Source organism: Parasteatoda tepidariorum, chromosome 10, assembly GCF_982258835.1.
Source record: "Parasteatoda tepidariorum strain Cologne lab strain chromosome 10, Ptep-v5.0, whole genome shotgun sequence".
In the NCBI taxonomy this organism is placed as follows: domain Eukaryota; kingdom Metazoa; phylum Arthropoda; class Arachnida; order Araneae; family Theridiidae; genus Parasteatoda; species Parasteatoda tepidariorum.
In genome coordinates this window covers 44,741,228-44,768,127 of record NC_141764.1, presented here as the reverse complement: position 1 = coordinate 44,768,127, position 26,900 = coordinate 44,741,228, and the positions used below count along the sequence as shown (strand labels likewise).

Sequence of the window (26,900 nt, the reverse complement as noted above, 5' to 3'; positions counted from 1 at the left end):
ATTTTTTTCCCGACGGATTCTTGATTCTCAAAACATTAGGGGAGGAGGGGGGGACAGGATAGCGACCGCGACCGTAAGTTTGGATTAATTTCACTTTGAACAAATTTTTCCAGAATTTTTAAATTACTGAAACGAATAAAAAAAATTTTGCACACAATTTTGAATTGTGAGGTTTACAAGTTTTCACATTAATTTAATCAATTTTATTTTAAATAACAACATTCAAAATTTATAGGGAATCATAAAATAAAAATACTTAGCTGATATAGCGAAATACATAAAATTTGAATTGTTAATTGAATATTAAGGGTCTCAAAATTTCGACTGCTCTTCTAGTCCAGCCTAAACTATATAGAGACCATATTTTCCAGACAACAGCTACTCCCGGATATTTTAAAGGTGAAGAATCCAAGGTTAAAAAATCAGAATGTTCATTAGTTTTTTTTTTTTTTAAATCTGGTTTCGTAACTTAAAATATCGCCTGCACTAATTCACTTTATTTTATGTTATAACCATCGTTGAACAATCGACCCAATTTTGTGGGTTTACGACTACTAATGTTCAATTCCGTAGCCTTGTAATTTTGAACCCAATCCAAAAGATAAAGAAACTCCTGGATCGAGTATTGGGAGAAATTTTGCCTCCGTGAACACCTTTTTGACGGAGCTAACCCGCATTTGCGTTACATAGAAAGACCACGAGAACCTCCCACAGTTAGCCTGATGGTAAGGGGACTCAAACCCATGATTCGTCTACCACTGAAGACATTTCACGTCAGCACTGTGGTCGGTGCAAGCCGGATGCGGAATTCGTATCGACTGGGATTCGAACCCGGTTCGCCTCATTCGCAACTCTGCACTAATTAATTAGAATGTTTAAGGTTAGGTCTTAATCATAATCTGCAAAAATCTGATTATTAAATAAAAATATATTGAAGTACTAGTTCTCTTTTTCGCCTTGTACAATAAAGTTAGTAGAGGAATGATTAACGGATAATAAATCGCATTGTTTGATTTCAAATGCTCTATTAACTTCTTATTGTAGACAACTTTTAACTCTTTTAGCTTTTCATTGTAATAAATCTATATATTTTTTGACAAATCATTATCATTCGCACACTGTTATCTAGTAAACAAATTTTATTTGCTTTCTTATCATTGGCATGTGATGGTCAGAGGGATTATGTCTTAGTTGAACTCTAATCATTATGTTCTTGCATACTCTGAATTAAGTTATAAGTGCCTTTATTGGAATTAAATTTTTTTTATTTGCGGCTACAATCAAAGGTTAGTAATAGCTCACAGTTTTTTCCTAAAATGTAACATATGTCAGCAAAATGTTAATTTATTTTCTTAATTAGCATGTAATGTTTTTCTCTTAATTATGTTTTTCAAACTGGTTTTTGATAAATTATGATTTAGAGGTAAATTAGTGACTTAACCAGATGGAAGTTCTTATTTTGCTCTAACAACTTGAAAATTGTTTCAATAAAAAATACAGTTTGTTCATTCCTCTCAAAATAAAAATGAATGGGAAAAATGCAACAGGGAATGTAATGTCACAAAAAACAATGGATTGAATTGCATCGTGTTTTATTTATAATTTATGTAAGTAAAGCAGAACTTTTTCACAATATTATATAAATCCGTAATTCTGAACCTATCTCAGCAAATTTTGTGTACTTGCGTTCGAAGATACGGTGGACCTAATTGTCTTCTAGGAACTTTCAACAACCTTTTCGTAGGATTTGATAATAAATATTTAATAATATGAGTGATTTTTTTAACTTGCAGTTCTAATTAATATAAAATTAGTTTCATAACATGCTTTTATGAATTATTTATCTTTTGCTTCCTATATTAGGTTATCACAAGTGAACTCAACGTTAATAGTTTTACAACGTATGGTGATGACATCACCGAATTCGTATTTTAAAAGGTATATAAAATACCGTATTTTGTATATCAATATTTACACTTTTAAAAAGTGTCTCGATCAGCTTAAATAATGGTAAATTAACAAAAACAAATAAAAATTTGAGGTTATCTAATAAGCTATGGGATAAGCATGATAAATTCTGGATATCACAGGTTAAATTGTACTATATGAATAGTTTATCTCGGTGAGATGAACTTCTGACTCATACTATGGTAGAAAAAATAGTAGGAAACCGTACAGAATTATGCGGCAAAAAAAAAGTTGCGTATTAGTTGCTTAGATGCAATTAATATGTGATATTAAGGTACTTGTGCGTTTTGGAAGGTGGTAAAAATCATAGGTAGATAATATAGAACCATAGTATCTATAGTATGCAGCTATATTGGTATGACCCCATTACCACAATGCTTGTAATGGCAAAACCTGTAGCATTTAATACCGCTTTTAATTATGTAATACTAGCGCCAATAATAGTTCGGTGACTTTTTATAGCCTTTGAAATAAGTGAAGAAATCAGTGTCGCCAAAAAACCATTAAAAAAATATTACTGCCAGTAATAATTATTTTTGAAAATTGCAGCTAAATAGTTTAGCAATTGTAAAAGTTTAGATAAGAAAGTTTTTGTAAAGCATAATTAATTGAGAAAATTTATTTGTCTAAAAGAACTACAAAAATATGAGAACAGTAAAAAATTGCTACATTGGTATTGACGCCAATGATGTTTAATTAATTATAGTGATCTGTACAAATTGAAATAAAAAAAAGTTTAAATATAAAAAGCTAAAATAATGGAGGAAAGGTGTCTGTCTTGAAGAACTATAAAAAGTCGCTATACTATTAAAACTAATGGTGCTTAATCAATTTTGGTAATAAGTACAACTGGTAAAACGTTAATTGGCATTTTTACCTTTAAAAATGTCCCTCACCTGGTTCTTCAACTAAACTCTTCAACTGTGTCATTCTGTCAAATTTCGTAGTGTTTGTTCAGTACTGAATAATTGATTATTTTTTATTTACTCCGTGCGATTAACAGAAATTCAGCTAGTTAATTATAAATTATTCTCAATTTTATTCAAAAACTTTGAACAATTATTGTTGAAAATGAACAAAAAAACAAGAGTTAATGAATGTTGTTTCTTATTTCATTGTGTATTATTTCTCAAATATAAAGCGAACTTTATTCCCCCCCTCCAAAACAAAAACGCTCTTCTGTAAATATTCTTTTTTGGTCATACATATCCCTACAAAGCTATTAATTTTCAAACATTTGATTTCAAGTTTCGACTATTTGTTGCCCAATATAGGGTAATAATTAAAATGGAATTACATTATTATACAGACAGAGATTTTACATCCTGTGTTTCAAACATTTGAAAATAATGAATGCAATTTCTTTATTTTTTGAGTTATCAATTTATTTACTTGAGTATTATTTTCATTTTTTCATTGAAAAAAGTATGTATGTATATTTTCTTGTAGCTAGAACAACTACTGCAAAATCAATACCAATATAAGATACCTGATAATGCCACCAACCTACACTTATGGAACATGCGAAATCCAAAACGAAGGAAAGCAACTTTTTCCGGAGGCCATTGACAGGAAGATATTTGAACCTATACGGAAAAAAAGTAAGTTAAATAGTCATATTTTATAATCAGATTATCACTGCTTCAGCAGATTATTTTCCATCTCAATTTTCTTTAAGGAACAAAAACAATTACAAGCAGAAAAAAAACTGAGAACAAGTAATTAAAGATGAAACAAAAAAAAGAAGAGTTTTGTTAGTCTTAATTTATGAGAAATAAGGAATAGTATTTTTCTTTAAATAAAAAAATATAAAAATTTTTCTGGTTATTATTTTATTTTTCTGCAAAGTACCTGTGCTGGTATAATAATTAATTTCATTTTAAGAAAATTTTAATTAGGGCGAATCAGAACACCTTAAATTACAATTATGTTTATTTATTCTTTTAAATTGAAATGATTTTATTTTAATACTATCAACTACAAGTTCGTTCTTTTTTTCTGAATTCTTAATTAGGTTTTGTGTAGGCATCTGGTTTTAACCTTTTGGAATAAGTTAAAGTATGATTGTAAAAAATTCAAATTAAATTCAAAAATTATAAAGTTTTTATGTATATTATATTATTATATTTCTTATTTGCAAATTGTGATATATATGCTAGATTAAGCTCTTTTTTTTACATTAATAATCTCTGCCTGATTAATAATCTTGAATGCATTGAAGTCGCTGACAAATTTGATTTTAAGATAATGCTGCCAATTGACTCCGTAAATTCTGCTACAGGGTCTAATCATAAAAATAGTGAAGAATACCATTAAAACAAAATATGCTTTTAAAGTAGCAAAAATCCTCTTGAAATTAAATAATAAATTTAGCCTGAAACATTTATTTGTACCCTTAATTTAGGGATTACATTAAAAGAAGAGAGAGAGATAACTTTCATTAAAATAATTCATGAAATTTTAAAGGGGGAAAAATGGCAATTGGAGACAGTAAGAGTGTTACAAACGAAAACTGAGGCAAGGCGAAGAAGAATGCGATATGATACGATACGATAGAAGAATACGATTACAATATAAAAGAAAAATATAAATTTCATAAAAAAAAAGGAATCACTATCAAAAAATCCTAAAATCCCTCAAAAAATTAGATAGTAACTAGCAAATGCTCTAAAATATAAAAAAAATTTCCAAAAATTCATGTAATATTGCAGAAAAACCTACAGTAACTGCTGTAACAAATGAGTTTTCTACTTTTTTTATGTACAGAAAAAAAATCTAAAAAATATTCAGCGCTAATTATAATAAATAATTTCATGTTTTAAATTAGGTGTTTAATAAATATTTTTGTAATTGACCTACGCAAATAAAAAATATATAAAGAAAGAAAATTCAATAATAAAAACAAGAAGCTTAGAAAAATGAAGTAAAATGTTTACATTTTGTCTTTTAAACTTTATTGTATTAAGTAAGAAAAAAATTTATTAAAATTTAGTTCAATTTAAGATTAAATTTCGTATTTATGGGATCGTAATGTATCTATTACAATTCACATGAAATATTTAAAGTTTATACTTTGGGATTATTCTGGGATTCTAAAGGCATGTTATGATCGTAATAAAACTAAACTTTTGGAAACTGGATATTTTATAAAAAATGACTAAATGCCTTGCGGTTATTGATATCAAAAATCGAAGATTCTTGTAAGAAAGAAATATGATTCGAAGGAGGAAAAATCCTATCATTTGACATGAAATATTATATTTTGATATTTGAGTCAAAGAAAGATAAAAAAAAATCGACGTTGACAGCAATTCCACCGGCTGCTCTCTTGCAAGTAAATTTATTTTACCCAAAGTATGCTAGATTTACTTGAATGGGATCAAGTTAAAATACGTAAAACAGATAATTTTAATACTTAATGCACTATTTGAAAATTCCAAATCTTAGAAATAGATTCTTCGATAAATAGAATCTTTGCAATAAATGGAATCTTAGATATAAGTGATAGAATTTTAGAATAGAAATGATTAAAAATATAAATAGCGTTTTCGTCTAACTAGACAGGAAATGTTAAATTAATTTTTGTAATAGTTAAAATGACTAGTAATGGTTTCTTCGTAAAAATTTTAATTTCAAGAAATTTTGTTACATGATTTTTGAAAATGTTTTAGTGACGAGTCAGCTTACAGAGAAATATCAGCGTTTGAAAATAGGATATTTTGAAAGTATAGCCGATTTTGGTTATAACAAAGTTTGATTTAACGAGATTCCGTATTTAATGAAAGAAGTTTTAATAATAAGCTGGTTTTTTGATATAAAGCATAAATAAAACTCTGTTTACTACAGGAATAGCTCAAATTTAATGGAAAAACCTTTCTGAATTACTAGAAAATTGTTTAGTTGTAATTGTCAGGAAACAATAATTTTAATGTTCATAAAAGTTTTATCCCATTGAAAAATGCTTAAAAATTTATTTTAATTCAAATTGTTCAAAGAGCATGTAAAGTGATTTTACAATTTGAAAGCCCTCATTTGTGTTGTCAGTGTGGCAATGTATGAATTATAAATTGTGTGTTATTTGTCTGCTGGAAGTTTCCTACACTATCACATGTTATCAGTTCCTAGTGAATTTCTGTTCTTTACAGCTTTTATTTTTGATAATTTCAGCAAATATAAATTTTCTGTTTTGCTGAATCTTTTTGATTTGGAACTTTCTCTATGTAGTGTTAAAGAAAACTTTTATTCGAATGATCGGAATTTTACGAGCTAAGTGTAAATCATTAAAAGCGATGACTTCAAATGTGTAAATTATTTATTTCTGATGATATTTTAAGTTGCGAAAGCGTATTTTTCCTGAATAAACATATATTTTGTTCGACAGCATTGGCTATTTAACCATCACAACATTATATAAAGGCTCATTTTTGGAAAATATGGTCCCAATAGCTTAGTCAGAAAAGTTGTCGTAAGTTTGAAACTCATAATATTATTTTTACTTTACTCTAACTTCTTAATATTTAATAAGGATCGAAAAAAGTTCGAATTGCAGGGCATTTAAGTTTTTGCACCATTTTAAATCGCAATTTTAAATGACAAAATAAAAATTTAATCGAAATCTGAATTACAAAATTTAAAAAAAGACCTTAGTTAAAATTTTATTTCTCAAGCACTATTTGATTAATTTCGTTCCAATTTTGTTTTTTTTTATTATTAAAGTTTGAGTAAATTAAAAAAAAAGATTATTGATTCATTGAAGTAAACTTGTACTTCATGGAAATTACAACACATGTAAAAAAATTATATATATTTAAGCATACTGCACGACTAAAGTGTGTCGTATTACTAATCACAACTTATATAAATATGGCACAACTATTAATATCACCATCGCACAGTGGGCCAGCATCTTCGTGGTCAAAATTAGTATTTCGATAAAATTTGTTTCAAAATTTCGGGGTTTTTATTTAGGGTTTTTATGTGCAAGTAAATTGAATTCATAGTTGAAATTTTAAAATACGCTAAAAATACCAACCAAAAAAAAAAAAAAAATGGCGGCTGAAATATGGCGAGCAAAAAAAATACATATATAGTACGTTTAAATAATTAAATATAGCAATGAAAATATAATAATTTTCGTAATTTTATATTAAAAATGAAAAGCAAATTATATTTCCGAAGTAATATTACAAAATAACGCGAAAATATGAAAAAAAACATAATTTTTGTTTTTCGGTATATTTAGTCCACCTTTGCAATATGGGCAAAATGGGGCAGGTTTTTTCGAAAGAAGAAACATCAAATAAGACAACAAAAAAAATTTAGCTAATTACCTAGTGGAACTTTTTAGAGATAAGTTTCGAAAGTGATTCAAAAATTGTAAAATGTCAAATGATAAGATATAAACTATAAGTTTGTCAAGAGTATTAACTAATCCAACAAATTGAAAAATTGTACTATAATTTCAGACTAATTACTCTGATAAAAATGTAACAGAAAGGTGAAATTCCTATATACATTTCTGAAATATAAATTTAAAAGTTACATTAAAAAAATTTTTTTTTAAACATATTTTTCACTACATTGTACTCTCGTCGGTCCAAAAAGTGAATTATAATGTTTGGAATGATTATGAATACTTATAATTTGGGCGATATTAAAACTGCCTACACATATTTTAGTTGAAAATTTAATTTTGACTTTTGGCCAAAGATCATGGTCTTCTGGCCCACTGTGCATTGCTTTATTTTATTCATTAGCGTACAAGTTTATATAAGATGTGTTGCCGCTTGTAGTAAAACAAAAGTATCGCATCTAATTTATTTTCTTTCTGAGTTTTTCTATATTACAAAATTTGCTCCACTGCAAATAGACAGCGTGTTTCGTGTTTGGACGAAAAAATAAGAGTGTTGCTCTCCTGAGCAATATTTAAAAAAAATTATTATGTTTATTTAAGATATTGAGATACAGCTCGATTTAAAGAACAACGCAACAGACGCAGTGGAATCAAACTTGAGCTTAATGTGTTGAAGCAAAAAAGAAAAAAAAAAAAAGAAGCAACCTTGAAAAAAACCAATTCGTTCAAGGATGAATAGTTTAGTCTTAAGGAATGTTTGTTTAATAACAAAGGTTAGACACGTGCATCATTTTGAGTTCAAATTTTTATATTTAATTAGTATTTAAATTTCGTGATATAACATCTTTCCAACACATGAAACAGAAATCATTAAGATGATGTTAGGGGAGATTCTTTTTATTCATTTCTTTTTTCATTAATGATGATAGCTACTTCGTTATAGTTATCTATAATGATAAAAGGAAGAGTTCTTCTGTCTGTTTGTGTGTGTTATAACTGGAGAAAAGTTTGTTCTATCATTCTGAAAATTGGTCAACGACTTCAAGGAGTAAATTTTGCCCCCGGATCCGAAAATTCGTTCCAAATTGTTAAGCAGTTTGTCTCGTAGAAATGCAAAGGATATTTTTTATTGGCTATTGGTAAAAATAAGAGTGCAGATGATTTTCTGCCTTTCAAACATTTTAAAGATTACATCCATGATATTTTCTAGCTTCTAGTTCTCTTTAAAAAAGGTGTTTTTTTCCAATTTTCTTCTTATTTTTTTTTAATTCGTTATTGGCAATAAAGTTCTGAAGTTATTTGCAACCACGCTTTTATTTTGTTGATGGTCATGTTTTTAAAAACACGAATATATCAACTAAATAATTTAAAATCAACAATAATTGAAATAAAAAAATAGTTATATTGCAAAGCAAAGTTAATGGGAAAATAGTACTAATTCTTATGGAAGAAACGCTGACAATCGCAGCATTTTATTGATTTATGTTCATTTAAATTTTTTTATTAGGTGATAACTTAATTCAAAAATATCCCTAAGCTCTCGAAAGAGTTAATTAAAAAAGGTTCTTATTCCAGAGAAAAATCTGCGAAAAATCACCATACTATAATAGTTTTCAATGAGGCAATTTTGATAATCTGTAGAAATTTAAATAATAAAAATGCTGCGTACTGTGAAGCAAAATTAATAGGGAAATGGTGATAAACCGTTTAGGAAAGCGAAAAAAAATCACCATATTTTTATTGACACCATTGATGTAAGACTGAAAAGTTAAAAAAAAAGGAATTTAAACCAAATTAAAAGTTTTTTATTTGGTTTTTGCACTCTTACATCTATTGAAGGCATAAAAATGCGAAATACTAAATTACAGAGTTGGAATATAAACGATATACAAAGGACATACTCGTTTACGTAACATGTCTTCCTGCAGATCAAGAATAATTCCTGTGGCTGTCTATGAGACGTCCATGCTTGGATAAGCTAAGGATCAAATTATCCATGTTATTCCTCTTCATGTAACGCAAATGCAGGTTAGTTCCATAAAAAATTCCTACAAAGGCAAAATTTCTCCCAATACTTAATCCAGAAGCTCCCGCGTCTCCTTGTCTTCTGGATTGGGTTGAAAATTACAAGGCTACGGATTTTTTTCCTTTATAAACGGAGACAGCACCAACCCTTAGGGTTTACGTTATGTTAATGAAAGCTAGACTTCCCCTATGTATATTCTTTGTATGGATGTTCTGTGGGCGTCCATATGGACCAGGGCCGTAACTACGCCGGGGCAGTCGGGGCACCGCCCCGGGTCCCCGACGGTCAAGGGGGCCCCATATGAAGGGACCACGCGACATTTTTTCAAAATAGTTTTATATATATATATATATATATATATATATATATATATATATATATATATATGAAAGAGATTGTGTGAAAATTTGCTAAAATCTTTTTCGCAGTTACAATCGACTTCAACATAGGGTGAAAGACTCTTTCCGAGAATTTATTTCCCTTCCTCAAAAGAGTAAAAACGCTTCACAGAAAAGAGGAACGGAAAGGCATTTTTGAAGCTATACTCCTAATAAGAAACTTTATGTTGTTCTGAAATTAACTTGAATGAGCAAATAAGGTGCCTTTAAAAATTTGGGAAAGTAAAGTGAAAGTGGAAAAATATCTTTATTTTCACTCTATTTTTTGAGGGTAGAAAACTTTATTTTGTTTCAAAATTGTAAAGAAGTGCTTCACCCCTTCTGAAATTTAGACATTCTCAAAAGTAAGTTCTAATAGAATTAGTACATTCAGAAAGAGAAAAAAGCTATTTTTTTCAGCATTTAAGTTATTTTCCAAATAGAAAACTTAATTTTCCTCCAAATAAAAAAGAGAAATCTGCTTAAATTTTTTTTAAGGAAAAGCAAATTTAAAGCTATTTTCCAAGTAGAAAATTATTTTCCTCTTAAATAAAAACGAGGGAGCTAAGAAAGTACTTTGCTTCTTCTGTAATTCAGACATTCACGAAAATAAAGTAAAATTACTATTTAACTCATTTTTTTCTGCTTTTAAGCTATTTTTCAAGTAGCAAACTTTATTTTCCTCGTAAATTTAATTGATGAGCGTCATTCCTTCTGAAACATTGACATTCACTACAATAAAGTAATTTTTGTTTATAAAATAGAATTAGCAATTTCAGAAAAAGAAACTACTATTTTTTTCACCTTTTGAAGCTATTTTTCAAATAAAAAAATAACCCCCCCCCCCAACCGAGACAAATACGTCTGTTTTGTTTGAATTTTCTTCCACATATGACAATTTCTAATTTATTAAGAAAAAATTTTAAAATTAAAATTTAACCAAAAGAAGGGTTCAGCATAAAAAAATAAAACAAGCGTTTAGGAAACTAAAATAGTTGCCTGTCTTTTACCCTTCCCTGGTGTAATAAAATGCATCCTTCACTGACATATATTTTAAAGCATTCCTTGACTCTCAACACCTGCAGATCACCAACCGACAGTTATCTGACCCCTCAAAATATAGGCATCTCCTTTTACACCATGGGAAAATGTCCTTCCTTTGACTTCTTTAAATTGCCTTGGACTTTACGACCCTAGGCTTTTTGTCCTTTTATAAAATATCATATATTTCCAGAACCATGCATTTGTCGGTTAGTCACAGTTGTCTTAAACAAGCAATTATCTAGATGTTCTAGGAAAACAGAAGCAAGCTTTTAAGGGATGGACATATTTTTTCTGAAAGAAACGCGAGAATCACTCTCTGTTAAACTTCAATTTTTAGCTCCTTTAACTGCTTCATTTAAATGAACTATTTTTAATTCAAATATAGATTTTTTGTTAACTTTTATTTTGTTCAATCTTTTAAATTAAAACTTAACTTTAATTGATACTAATTAAAATTATTTGCAACTTTTTTTTAAAATATGAATGTCATTACTTTGGATTACAACAAAACGAAAAGGAAATTGATTTCTAAGGAGGTAAGCAATTGTTTACATTAAATTATTTAATACATTCAAAACTGCGTATTAATGCACTGTTGGAATTGCTTCTTTTATATTCCTATATCAAATTGCTTTTATGTAATACATTTTGTTCTTATTTTATATATTTAAAATTAAGACCATTAAATTTTTAAAATTGGAAATTCGATTTTTTATGCTTTTTAACAATTTTGCTTTCATTCAAAATTGAAAAGCAAACTTTGATTTTGTTTAAAAAAAATCATATTTAATTTAATTAAAAAATCGCATTTAATTTAATAAAACGGTATAAACATTGTTTCGTTGAGAATAACTGAAAATATGTCATCATTTAAAGTATTTTGGTTTAAATAAACCATTGTTTTTCAATCAATAAAAAAAAGTTCTTCGAAGAAAATATTTTATTAGGTTGTTTTGATAATTCTTTCTACTTTTATGAGAGACTTTAGTAGATTCTTTAAGATCAGCATTATCTACATTGCATTAAAATTAAACAAATTTCAAATTCCTTGGTTTCACTGACGAAAATGGTACATGTTGTAGTTTTATATACTTAAGAGAGAAAAAAAGAAAAGAAAATATGTTAATTCAAAAAGCAAGGATATATCACGATTGGGTTGATAATGCAATTAATCTTCTTTTAAATTTACTATTTCATTCTTATCTTACATGATAACCACATTATATTGAGAGGAGCTAAGACATCAAACCAGTTGCACATTTATTCTGTCTTATTTATTTGACTATCTCTGTTGTTTTTGCAACACTAATTTATATAAACAAAAGTAATCTTTATTCTAATACAAAAAATTAACCTTAACTTATACTTCAAATATTAAAATAACGAAGAAATATATTTGATACAAACGTTTAACTAAAATATTATTATTAAAAACAGCTTTAATTAGAAAAAAAAAATCACATTTTCAAAAATGGCACAATTTTTTTTCCATAACATTTGAGGAAGGAGGTAGTGTTCAGCGCACTTAATATAGTGTTTTTTTTTTTTTTTTTTTTTTTTTTTTTTTTTTTTTTTTTAAGTAAAACTGTTATAGGATCATCAAAGTAATTATCTTGTGATAATAACTTTCTGAGAACTTTTTTCATGCAATATTTTTCTCAGTTTAAAGTATGCATTTTTGAAAATTTTAATACTGAAACTATAAATATTGCTGATGTAGGAAAGGAATTTATCCGACCATCAGAATTACATTTAATCATTTCTTCAAAATGTGTGAACATTTCTGTTTATCAATGAATTACTTTATTTTTCGTTTTCAATATTGGAACAAGATGTGTAAAACATTACACTTAAGATTAAATTAATTCAAGTTTCCACTTTTTTTTCTTTCTAGATTTGAGACTTATTATTTTTTTTTTCCATTGTGAATATGATTTTCTCTGCAACCAATATTTAAGATATTCATTGAAATATTTTGTTCAAAGCTATTGTATTTTTCAATATAGAAATCCAAATCAGATAAAATTCATTGCCATGACAAACCATTAAAAAGGTTTTCTTCTTATTTTTCGTTTTGGAAAAATAAGAAAAAACCTTTTTGGAATATTAAAAAATATTAGTTTCTTGTCATAATTTTTTATCATATATAATTACATGACATCATAAATACATATATTTATTTGTTATTTTGTCTGTTCAGAAGTTTCGATAGGCAAAATATTCATGAATGAATTCTTTTCAAAATATTACTATATTTTTAGGACCCTGTACAGCAAATACCATTTTGTACTAGAACTTATTTATGTTACATTGCTATGCTATACAGACAAATAAGGTAGTATTTCGTCTGTATTTTAAATCACTGAACCAAATAAGACAAAATACGAAACAACAGTGCTTATATTTGAAAAGTTGAAATGTTTCTTTTTTTCATGTGTGTGTACAAAAAGTACTGTCTTTAAAATGCACTCATTATGAAGAAGACCATCATAACTTCAAAACTATTTATCCTATCAGCTTGAATTACATCTCATTTAATTATGTATTAAAATTTTGATCGAAAATCTTTCCTGGCGTGATCTACTACTTAATTCTAGAAATATCTACAAGCTTTTCTTGAAACATTTGAAATGTAAATTAATTTGCATTGCATCACAAAAGTTTATTTTTTAATTCGATAAAACAAATGTTATCAAGCAATTTTGCATACATATATCAATAAATAATCGTCAAAATGAAAAGTGATTTAAAAGCCATTTAAAACTATCTAGCTTGTTATGTATGAAGGAATGCATGTGAACTTAAATTATGTAATGAAAAAATATTTTAACTTATTAATTAAAGATGATAGAAAGTCATGATACGTTATTGAAATAACCAAAAATAAATTATAAAAATTTTATTTCCTAGTAATCATATTTTTAAAATCTTGGTTACAATAAATTAGATGACAAGAATATGTAAAAAGCGAAAATACGCAAAAATGTATTAATATGCAGACAAAACGTTAAAATTCAAACTTATGGCTATATCACACGAGAGAAAATATGTGCAACTGCAAGTGTAAGTGCAACTGTAAGTGAAATTTCTCCAAAAATTGCTCGTGTGATATAGAAATCACGGTTGCACGAAATATCTGCAACCGTTCAGGCAATTTCTTTCATGAACCAATCAGATCGTTTGCTTTTATGACGTTTCAATTTTATGTGATGACGTATACAAATGTAAATAAAAATGGCGGCAACGTTGTGAAGAGGATGATCGGATGAAATTTTTTTATAGACGAAACGGAACAGTTTTTTAGTTTAATAATAACATTTTCTTTAAAATCAAAGCATTAAAAATACTTTCACACGATGAAATAACCATCTCAATGCAGTTGATGTACTACCATAACAGGAACCTGCACATCATTTTAGTATCGGTGAGTATAGTACACTATTTTCTAAATAAATTTTCTTTTAAAATATTTATTTATTTTAAGCTAATAAAATTAAAACTTATTATAATTTGTTCCGATCAAAGTTTTAATTACTTTAAATAGAAATAATTTCTATTTTTATATATGTAAAGATTTATACTGGCGAAAAGCTTTACTTTGAAATATTCGCCAAGCAACTCGCCAAACTTTGTTACATTATTATAACATAAAATATAATAATGATTATATTTCTTTATTTTCAAATTTTAAACTTTATTACTATTGATTGTAAAAGCATGTGTCCGATTATTTGAAATTTTTTTATTATTATAATTATTTGTGAATTAATTATTTTATTCTTCCCTAAGAATTCTCTTAATTTTTGAAAATCTAAAATGCAAATTTCCAATCTCCTTGTCTGCTTCTACATTCATCCCCTCAATTCTTTTTTTTTTTTTTTTTTTTTGTGTGTGATGATTTACTAATGATACTCTACTTTTTATTTATACTTCACATTTATATTTTGATACTTAGTTTTTCTACAATGACAGTAAGTATGTAAGTGTACCTTACTAATTTTTCAATATACATAAATTTTTAATAGTCTTCGATCATAAATACAATCTATTTTTCTTAAAACAAATTTCAATCCAAACATAAGAACTACAAAACCAAATATACCTGCCATCTTTCATTAGTGTATAGAATAATCTTAGAACTCTAATCAAAATATCTGTCAAACTTAAAATAAGTTTAAAGGGGATACCTAAGGACTTAAATGATTTCAAATTAATGGTATTTAATCTCTCTTATTCTAATAATGTGTTGGTAAAATTTTATCATGAAAGGGATTTCTTTCTTTTATTTCAGATATTTCGTATAATCCTGTAAGGTTTGTCTGGTGAAGAAGGAAAGAGATGCAATACTGTTTTTATGAAAGAAATTAAAAAATAAGAAATGAAAATGAATACTGTTCTAAATGTTTCACTTGACAATAAATGTTTTGTTTTTTAAATTGATTCTTGTATTATTTAAAATGCAAAACAAAACATGTAAAAGTCTGTAACGAAATAATATGATACATAAAAAGTATGTAAAAGTAAAAGTTTTTTTCATAGTTATAAATAAATTTTAATTTATATACTGTATATTACAATAAATTTGTCCTAAAATAAATCCTATAATTTTTAATTAAATTATCTCATATCAATAAAGAATGTTTTAAATTTTACAATAATAATTGTAAGTATGACATTGAAAATCCTCTTATATTTAAAAAACAATTTTACTAAGAAATTGGAAAAAATAATTTTCATAAAAGTGATACTCCTGATATGCAATGTGTTAATGAATAAAATTGCTGATCCCTTAAAAACTAAACTAAACTCAGCGGCACAGCCCACAGAGGGCCAAGGCCTTCTGTGCCCATCTCAGTTTTCTTGACCTTTGGGCTCTGGGATGCAGGAGCATTTGTTCCGGTTAGGTAGTCAGCCATACTTGAAACCCCCAGTGTTTAGCTCCCAAGTATGCTTGGTACTCATTTATCGACCCACTGAAGGAATGAAAGGCTGAGTCAACCTTGCTCGGCCCGACGATCGAACCAGGGACTTGTGGCACGACAGCGCGAAGAGCTACCGCTCAGCCACCGGACGTGATGATTCCTTAATGCAATGTAAATTAATTTGATGACAATAAAATTCTGACACATTGTAGTATAGACATTAGTAGTATAGACATTATTTATTATGTATTTTTTAGACTAAATTAAAAAAATAGAATTGATTTGATAGAACTAATAGTTTTGATGTTATAAATATTTTATGAGCAAAAGGAAAGTCAAAAATTTTATATTTCATACATTAAACCCTCATTTCTTCTAAAGAATTATTTCAAAGGACTATGTTTTTTAATTAAGCTTAAAAAATTAAATTTGAAGAAATACCTTACTTGTTTAGATAGCAATGTCAGTTGCATAAAATGGTATAAGTCATAAAATTGTCCTTTCTACACATGAAACTTTTATAAATTTTCGAGTAGCTAAACTATTAAATCAGACAGCTTGTTTTTATTCTCATTCGATTTAGCGTATACATAGATAACGATACCGCACTTGCCTAGCTAGCATGTTAGATAGTAAATATATATAAATAAACTATGCTTTTACAGGGTGCGGAGCCAAATTCAACAAAAAATAAGCAACTTTTAAGAACATTTTAGGCACTAAAAAAATATTTTTAAGCACTATGTAAATTGACAAAATGCAAAATAAATCTCAGACTTCACATGATCATGATAAAATAACTAGAATTTGACAAAGAACTCTTTTCTTGATTATATTAGCCATTAAAAAATGATCAAGAGATTTTTCGGTTCGATTTCAGAGGGTGAAAAATAAAGCCTGAAATTGAGAATATCTTGCAAAATACAGCAGAGTTGCACATGAGAAAGCAAGGATCTCACCGAACCCAGCTCACTAGACGCACATGCGGACTCGCAAGTACTTCACCAAACCTGTAAAATGATTGGCGCTTTCATACGCTACGGACTGACGGTGCGCTGAAATTGATCGTGGTTGAATGAATTCTGAAAACGTGAAATAGAAAAATGTGAAAAACACGTTCTTACATAATACGTCGTCATTCCCTTTCATAAATTTTATTTTCGAAAAGGGAAAATAAAGCACCTTTTAAAAACACCCATTAAGAAAAGCATCTTTAAGGGCCTTTAAAAAATGAAAATCGAAAATAAGCACCTTTAAGCACTTTTCAAAAACGCTACGCACCATGTTTTATACCTTAGTCACTCAAATCAAGATAAAAATTTTTTTTCAAAATTCTAGATAGTATTTAAGTCCATCTCCCTTTCACCCCCTTATCCTTTCAGGGACGCAGCATGAAATTCAATGATATCTTAATATCTCATATTATAGGTAGAAATCATAATCCTTTTTATACTATGCTACTTCACTATTGGAGAAATAAAGTTTTTTAGAATTTTAATTTGCTGCTGAAAAAAAGACTTAACACAAATACAAATGTAAAAAATTAAATCAAAATCAATCAATATTCTACAGCGTCTGTGATTTCTTTTTCCTCCCTTTACGAACATCGTTCAGAAACTATGATATAATAAAATATGATAAAATAAAATATGAGCCAAAAGTAAAGATAAATAACAAAATATGGTAACCCAATTACATGCAACCGTTCAGGCAATTAAGCAACCCTTTCGGCAACTCCGAACGGAGGAATTGCGCTTAGAGTTTCACTTACACTTGCACATATTTTTCTCTCGTGTGATAGAGGCATTAGAATCTTTTTCGAAAAGCACTGTTTGTTCGTTTCTCAAAATGTAAGAAATCTTAGTCAAATCGAGATATTTTGTTTCTTCTTTCTTTTCCTCATTTCAATAATGTCTTAAAATTAATATATCCTACCCTTTAACATTTGAAAGAAAATTCTAACGTAACTATACTATACTATATCATAAAAATTTCTTGTTGAGCTTATTCCTAGTATTCTAATGTAACACTTGAAAAAAAAAAGACTTTTACACTTGGAAGTTCTGAAACTTTATTTTATATCTAAAATGACTGACCTATATGATGATAAACGACTGGTTTAGGAGGAAAGGAAAGTCTAAAATATAAATAGTTGTTAAACATCTCTTTTAAATGCAATTGCTTATCTATAAAATGTGCATGAGATAATTAATTGCTCGCCCATTTGAACTAAAATTGAAAGAAATTTTTGTATGAAAATCACACTGAATTAAGAAATTAACAGAGAAATTAATGACTTTGAGTATTTACATTTAGATTACGACAATAAAATTTGAAATAAGAAAAGAAAAAACATTAAAAATTGTCAGTTACTAACAAAAATCACTATAATGGATTAAGGATGTATGTGTGACAGTGTGTAGAGATTATACTTGTTGTTATACTTTCTCAAAATTGAAACTTATAAAAAATTATTTGAGAAGTTCGATGAGACAGGATCGATTGAATGGACTTGCTCTACTGTCTATTGAAAACGAAAGAGCACGAAATATTGATTTCAGCGATATAATTGATGAATTTGCGGCAACAAAGGCCAGGAGAAATTAATTTTAAGTTTTGAAATTTTTTATTTCTGATTTTAGAAAGATTTATGTTCAGCAATTTTAAAATTGTTATAATTTCGTATTTAATTTTTATTAATTAAAAACAGATTAGCAAATTTAGTGGACTGTGTTTCAAATTATGGATGGATTTATATTTTGTACTAATAATTATAAATATTAATTTTATGACTTTTTTTTTATTTTATATAAATTTTTTTTTTCTTTTCACCTTTTTTAAAAAATTTTATTACTATGAAATCTATTTTACAATTTACTTTAAATATTTTTAAAAAACTGAAACTAATCTAAAATTTTAAATATGAAATCTTTATTCTAGACATTTATTTTAATGCAAACTGATGTATTATAATCTTTCTCAACAAACTTAAGTGTATAAACCTATCTACCAAACTAGAACCATTAAATACATTTAAAATCTGTATTTAGTATGTGTTTTGTAATTATTTTTTGGTGTCTTGAAGTCTTAAACACTTATTTGTCTTTTGTAATTAAAAATTAATCTTTTTAAATATAACATTTTACATTCTAGTGTTAAATTTACAACTTACAATATTTTGTAATCCCATTTCTATGTGAACAAGTGGCTTATTTTCATAAATATATTAATTAACATGATACATAAATAGCTAAAATGACGATTAGAGATGGAGTACACAAAGTTTTAGAAAGGGCCCCGACAAAAATTTGAGCCCCAGGGCCCCGAAGGGTGAAGTTACGGCACTGATATGGACCTTCATGGATGCTTGCTGGATGTCACTGGATAATTTTGCTAGGTACTATTCATTTTATGGTAATTGCTGCAGTTTAAATAGGTACCAAATACATGCCCAAATTGAGACAATGTACAAACAAAGGTACAATAAATATAAGGTATAAAATATGTAGATAAAAAAAATCTAAACAATATATTGGTATATTTGATACGTATTAAAACTGCATGATTACTGGGAAGGATAAATACATACTGTGAAATGTTTTTTTTAACCGTCTCTCTAAAAGGATATGTACCGGATTAAATCTCGAGATTGTCTCGCTAAATGATGCTAAATACAATTAATCTTTATGTTGAAATAGACTGCTAAAAACGTGTTTTGCTTGCATATAGTCTAATAACTTTCAACTTCGTGCAACGAACGATTAATCAGTTATCAGTAAAATACATTTTAATTTGAAATATATATTTTTTTAAACTTCATAATACCTATTGGATAAGATGTTCAACCTTGAAAATGAAATACATTATATATTTTTAAAATTATTACGTTTTCGAAAATGGTCAACATCGCAATGAAAAATTTACACTTTCAAGGACGGAACATAATAATGATAGTAATTCACTTTATTAATATTCATTTCCTCGATTTCTTTCATTAATAATCATTTTCACGATTTATTTCATTAATATTCATTTTCACGATTTATTTCGGAACTTAGATTACTTTTTACCATTATGGATGTTACATAAAGATTGGGAATCTTCTGATAATTCATTTACAATAATAAATGGGAGGATATGTCTGTGTGTGTCCCTCTTAAAACTCATCAAATGTTGCTTCGACCGTCCTTAAAATTGGACAGCGATTACAAATAGCAATTTTGGTTCCCGATCCTAAAATTCGTTCGCAATTTTCAATAAATTCATTCGAAAGAGACGCATGAAAAATGGAATTTTTTCCATTTTTCAAAAGGCAAAAACTGGTAATAAAGTTCTTCATAAATTGTTAAACGAATGATATTTAGAAAAAAAAACTACTATTTAATACTATATGTAAAAAAAAAATTTTTTTTTTGGAGTTAGATATGTAAATAGATTTAACTGTGACGTTGTGTTTTGTGAGAGACCAGGTCCCTATTCACTATGCCGGGCTTGTAGTCCGACCTCTTAAATTGGATGGCTGTGCCAATCAGCCCTAAAAGTAAAGGCAGTTGGTGCGCAATAGTACTATCATTTTGCCATTACCCTTGGTATTGAAATTATAGATCTATAACATAAATGACTCCCTTGGAAAACTTAGATGATACGAGAGTGTGTTGTTCTGGTTCATCGGAAAATTCCAGCTATTTTCATTCTATCTAGATTCATAAATAGGAATAAAAAAAAAATTTAAGGAAAAAACAAAAAAACAAACAGTAGAACTCTTAAAATTGAAAGGCTGATTTCTGTATTAGTACCTCAATAAACAAAGTCTTTTGGAATGATATTTCATTACTTTAACACATAAGCTAAAATCATGGAATTTTAAACTGCTTTTTAATTTTTTAATATATAAGTCGAGAACGTTTTTAATTTCTGTAGATAAGCCATGCGTAAAAATAATGTCTTTTTATTTTCAAGATGTTTTAATTGATGCAAAATTTTAAGAATTTTCCAGGTTACCATTAAAAAGCGCTCCGTAACCCCCTTATACATGCATTTAAAGTCATTATCAGGTAACAATTTTGTCCCGTATTGGGTTGATCACTATGGCCCGGTTCTCAAAATCTGCCGGGCCATAGTGATCCACCTGTATGCACGCCACTGATTACCACTCGTTTGCGTTACTTTGCGCAATCATTCTTCTTTAATCTTTTTTTTAATCCCGCCTTCAACTACAAGCTACTATTTTTGTGTCTTCGTAAATATTAATCTGCGTTGCGTAAACTCTTTTAACTTCATTTTTGACAAGGGTACAAAAATTATGCACTGTGTTTAATCATAAATCCTACTACGATTTTGCTTTATGTTTACTTTTCAATTTTTATTGCAGAGCATTTTAATTATCTCCTGGTTCTTCCTCGCCCTAAAATTTCTAGAAATAGAAATAAAATTTCTAGAAATAGAAATAAAATTTCTATCAATGCATTTAAAGTAGTTTTTTAGATATGTTTATAGCATTTTATGAAATGAAGAAGAAAACCGGACATCAGTTAAAAATTTACTAGCTTTTGCCAACTAGAATACTTAGATTTCAGTTTTTACTATTTTCAAGATGTTCGCAATAGATATTCGCGTTATTGTGAAGGTTATCAATTTTAGTAATAATTTAAATCGCACAAATCACTGCAAGTACGAGTTCAAGACATTTCAGTATAGTAGTCGGCAGAAGTATTCAAATTATTCCCATCACTGACATGAGATAAGATAGAAAACTTATCCCGGTGCTCAATCATCTCTCGAGTCATAACTTGAGTATCGTACAATATGTAAGCTGTTGCTCGGGAAAAAAAACTATCTCCTTTACCAATAATTGATATGTGCGTATCGTACTATAGTATTGTTTATGTTTAGAATTTTCAGTCTTTTTCGGAAGGATCAAAAATAAATCTAAGTTTTTATTTCTGTAAAAAATGCACAATTATTCCAAATAAATAAACGTATAACGAACTATTCAACGTTACTAAAACTATCGCTTAACACTACTTAACAAATAGAATCTAAATAAATATTCAGAATATAACTAATTGGGTAGACTATATTTGAGGGTGCCCCTTGATTCTCGCCAAGTTGTGATCGCGGTTGATCGCAAAGCTGGGCGATGTTGAAACCCAATCGTGATTCTGATTGGTATGGATTTTAGCGTTATTTTTAAATGTTCAACGGTATATGTAATTTTAGAGGACCGTTAGTTCTACGTGGGATACCAGCTGGTAAGGTTACTTTTGCTTCTGGTCAATAAGATTGAAGGTATGTGGGCAGTCATAAAAAGAGACTTTATAAAAAAATGTCACCGCCAGTCCGGTACCACAGACGCCATTTTTGATTCGTATTTCGCCGAATTTATGTGGCGATGGAGTTACACAGATTTTATTCCTGATACATTTGAACAGTATCTAACTGCTATTAGAGAATTTTGTGCACCTAAATCTGAGGTTATTCAAGCTTAATGAAGAAGTGAGTTGTTTTTTTCCTTTTCTTTCTGTGCTTACTTCATTAATTTTTGTTTCGATTCAAAATGCATTTTATTGGGTTTATTAATTTTGCTTATATTGGGTTCATTGCAATTTTTATAAAGTTTTGGCCGATAGCCTGTTGAAATTTTCTAATGTTTTATTGAAATATCATTATGTTTTGACCGCCATTCCTGTTACCACGGTGTTCCGCGCAAACAGGAATGGCGCCAAGCATTAGTCGCCAATTTCGCCAAGGAGCATCCTCAAGTATATTTTTACCAACTAATTATTTAACACTTCTTTAATTTTTACTTAAGACAGCCTAACAAAAATTATTATATATGATTACAGTGTTGCTAATTTAGATAAAGGAATATCCTAGTTTTTAGTTGCACATAAGAGTAATAAATATAATGATCCCCTTTTTCTCTTCTGACGGACTCTACGTTGCTATATTATTTTGTATGAGTTAACAAAATTAATTAGTAATTATTATATTCTATTTAATTTTCTTTTCATCTAAATTGCTGGCAACATTAGTGAAATTTACTTTTTAATTGCAGTTTATTGTTTCCCAAAGAGATACATCTTCTCTGTACTCTGCTTTTCGGCCTGCTGTTTAGCGGTCTCATTTAATATGAACTTGAGTATTGCCATAGTATCCATGATCAAAAAAGAAAGTAACCATGCAAATAACACAGTAATTATACCTACGAACTCATCGGAAGATTCAGTTATACGAGTTAAGGTAAGACAAATTTCATAAAATGAGTCAGTTTCGCGACCAGGAGCTTTTGGAAACCGCTCTAAGTTATTCCGATGAGCTGTTCGAAAACAGACGGAAAAGTTTAATCGGTTTAAACTGAAGAAAAGAGTGGAGACATTCCTTCCTTCTCTCTTTGCTATAAATAAACGATTTTGTGTAAAATTTATATGTTTAAAAAAATGCACAGGAGTAGCATCCAAAGGCTCCATGTAGCGAAACTGACCCAATCTTAAACTGATTTCTTAATAGTTATTAATTTACACCTCATTTCCTGTATCAGAGTTCCTGTACCTCATTTCCTACACCTCATTTCCTACACCTCAATTCCTGTACCAAAAAATTACCTAAGAAATAAGAATAAATCAAATGTTTCAAGCTGATTTTCGCAGTGTGATTTCAAACACTCAAAAAAATAAATATGAAGACAGTGCAACGAATCATTCAATGAAATCATTAGTAGGTATACACAATAGTACAATAATAAAAGAGACTTTCAGTTTGTAACATTTCTTTTTTAAATTTCTCAAGGAATATGTAAGAGTAATATTTTTGTTATCAAGAAATACTTAAGAGTATTTTTAGAGGTAATCAGTTTATGCGATTTTTCATACTTCGCTATAAAGTTTAAAGCTTTTGGAAGTTTCAGGAACCTACGAAAGAAAACAAGTATTTTGTACACCCTTTATCAGTAAATCAAGCAATAAACCTGAGATTTGTACTGATTACTTTGATTTTTTCTCGAAATAACTGCATAACATTTATTCATAAACCTAATTTTATTTAAGGAGATATGAACATTTTTATTAGAAATAAATTTTTTTTGTCTTCGTTTTTTTGCGGTATCTTAAAAAATATTAAAAAAATTAAACAGAATTTTTGTAACAGTTAAAATTAATCATAAAATTGCTCTAAATTTAAAAAAAATCGTTAAAAAATGCTCAAGATATGGCTATTTAAAATAATTTTTAATACCGTGTATGCCTCGGAATTTTTTTTAAAGTACAAAAAACTACTTAGAAAATTGCTTGAAACTCTTTAAATTTTTAACATATTTAAAGCAGACTTTTTTTATTAGTTGCCACAAATACTCACTACAAAGTTATAAAAAAGGATTTTTTAAATTTTTCCCCACTCATTTACAGAATAAAAGAACTATTTTGAATTTGCAATTTGTAACGATTTTTTTTCAAGTTCTAAAACAACAATTTTAAAATTAATTTTTTAATTCCTCGAAAAATTCTGTTTAGTTTTATTGAATATTTTTAAAATTGGCAAAAAACGTCAGATAAAATTAGTTTTTTTATAAAAATGGCTATAGCTCCATAAATCTTTAAGCCAGGTTTATAACATTATCTGCAGTTATACCGATTTTTTTGGCTATTATTTTCAATAAGTTACAAGCTTATTCCTTGATTTCCAGGCATAGGTTGTTCAAAGATACTTGGTTTCTTTCGTAATTTACTGTTGGTCCCTGAAATCTCATGAAGTTTTAAACCTTTGCTAAGTATGAAACCTTTGCTATGCATGAACTAATGGTCTCTTTAGTTACAAAATAATCCTCTAAGTATTTCTTGAGAAATTAAAAAAAAAATTCAAGAATTAAAAGTGTCTCTTCCATTATTGCATACTTAAAAACAATTTTCGACATATTTCAAAGTACTAAGATACAATGTTGCTGATTGTAGTTATAAAACCAGTTGAATAAGAAAAGGAAAAGACAACGTACTGTTTCTGCGTTCTGTTTAGGAGATATTTTTCTATTATTAATAAATTTAAGAATTAGTTAGGCTGTTTATCATGACACTACAGACTAGAAAAACTATAGAACAATTTATTTGCTTTATGTATTAGATAATTTTAATTAAAATATTTGCTAAAATTAGTTGCATTTCTCCTCAGTTTGCATCACATTGTTGCTGCTAATTGTGGTTTGATGAAATTTTTGTTTATAATTTTTCTCTATTGGAATCGCCATCTGCTGGCAAACTTTGAAACTAATTTGGAATTTTGTTGAAACTGAATAACTGTCCCAAGCACAGCACAGCACAGAAAAGCAAAGCAAACAATATTTTTGAAATATGAAAAATAATTAAATATCGAAAATCACAAAGTATTAAATATCATTATGGGAAAATAAATTGTCTATAAAAGTAAATTGTACTTCTAATTCGTAGTTATTTAAAAACTCTTACCCAGAAATGGTGTATCAAAAAATTTATTTAACTTACAACATATTATGGCATCCTGAGATTAAATAAGATCAAAAATTAAATTTTCCAAATCAGGATGTTTACGATGTTTTGAAGAGATCCATAGATTCTTTGTAAAAGCTAAAACGTTCTCTTTTTAATAGTTGAATTTCAAACCTCACAAGGAGTAATATCACTCAATTAATAACTCTCTTTCATAGCTACAAAACGTAATATGTTAAAGCGTCTAATTCCATTAATTTTTTTCACTTGATTGTCAACTTTTTGGATACTCTATTGCGAGTCACTGAATTGCGAGCCAAGACAAATTACTGAAGTTATATTCCGCTATCATGGTATTATTTTGAACATAGTTCAGAAAAAAGTTTTTACATTTCAATTATGACTTTAATGTTAATCCTAATTCATAAATTCGGGCCAATATCTGACACGTTCGGTTTCATAACTGAAAAATATTTGCTGTTTGTTCGCAAATTGATACGCATTCAGATAAAATTTAGACAGATTTATTGCTTTTTATAAACATTTCACAATCCTTTTTATTTGTATATAAAAACAATTGAAAATCTAAATCAGTGCGATCTGCATTGAAAAATTGTGCATTAGTGAACAACGTTGACTGAAATTTTTTTCTTGGTCATTATAACTTGTATTTCTGTGCATTTATTTTCGAAACCAAAGAAATCTTACTATAACAATGAAATGATATTTTTTCTACCTTCAAACAATTAAACTAACTTCAAAACTGCATTCCGAGTGAACGAAACGAGCAAAATCCAAAATTAAATAAGTAAATTAATGAAAATAAACAAATATATGAAAAAAAAAGTTAAATTGCGTCCTGATTTAAGGTTGTAGGTTACATGGCATCCATTAATTTTTATTATAATTATTATTTTAAATTTTTTTTATTTAATTTCATTTATTAGTCAATATTATTTATTTGAAATCGAAACAAGTTTACAATCGAAATTCGCAAAAACAGCTGTCATTGTGTAATCCAGTACATCAATCGTCAGATTAGATTAAAGAAATCACAATAATTTCAGGAGCCGTCTCTCCGGTTGTCATGGAGTAGTGAAACTGTTGGACTAGCTTTGGGTGCTGTATACTATGGGCAATTAGTATCTTTCATTCCTGGTGGTAGAATGGCAGAACTTTATGGTGGCAAAAACATGCTTGTTGGCTGCACAATGCTGGCGTCACTAGCGACACTGTTGTCTCCATTTGCTGCTTTATGGAATGCATACGTTTTTGTTTTTGCAAGAATTCTTGTTGGAATTGGTACCGTAAGTCTTTACTTTAGAATTTACCTTAATGCAAACCTGTTTAATATTTTTCAGCATGCATAATTTTATAATAAAGAAAAACTCTTTTAACTTTAAGGTTAATAAAGAATGATAGTTCTTATTTAATTGAATGCACAAGTTTTCTTGTGCAGAACTAATTTACTTCAGAACTTTATACTTTCGCTAATTTTTTTAACTTTATTTTGTGTTTACTTGGCATTTTTGTCTATCGCGAAACGCTATTTCGAATCTATTATTCGAATCTTTTTTGTATTAGTTTAACAATAGCTATATTATAACTATACTCTTTAAGATTTTATTATACGTTCTCAAGTGCTTAATTATTTTTTAAAAGCACAGTCATCAATGTAAATAGCATAATCCTAATGGTATTTGAAATCATGTTCTTATTTCGTAATTTTGAAACTTGTTTCCATCGCGCGTTTTTGAA

General features: G+C 28.1%; 1 protein-coding gene across 16 annotated transcripts in view; it reads left to right on the top strand.

The window, feature by feature from the left end:
• The window catches only part of LOC107436881 (sodium-dependent phosphate transport protein 1), an 87,742-nt gene that overhangs the window by 39,545 nt on the left and 21,297 nt on the right, over positions 1-26,900 (top strand). For 7 of the 16 annotated variants that reach the window (XM_071184640.2, XM_071184639.2, XM_087153663.1 and 4 more), the window contains 3 exons: positions 3,418-3,569; positions 22,748-22,932; positions 26,210-26,449. In XM_071184640.2, the coding sequence (XP_071040741.2) occupies positions 3,464-3,569; positions 22,748-22,932; positions 26,210-26,449 (531 nt within the window). In that variant the 5' untranslated portion in view covers positions 3,418-3,463. Of the gene's footprint in view, positions 1-1,142; positions 1,287-1,919; positions 1,939-3,417; positions 3,570-6,354; positions 6,434-22,747; positions 22,933-26,209; positions 26,450-26,900 lie in introns of those variants that run through there. The other 9 variants (XM_071184645.2, XM_071184643.2, XM_087153667.1 and 6 more) reach the window with 5 other exon arrangements.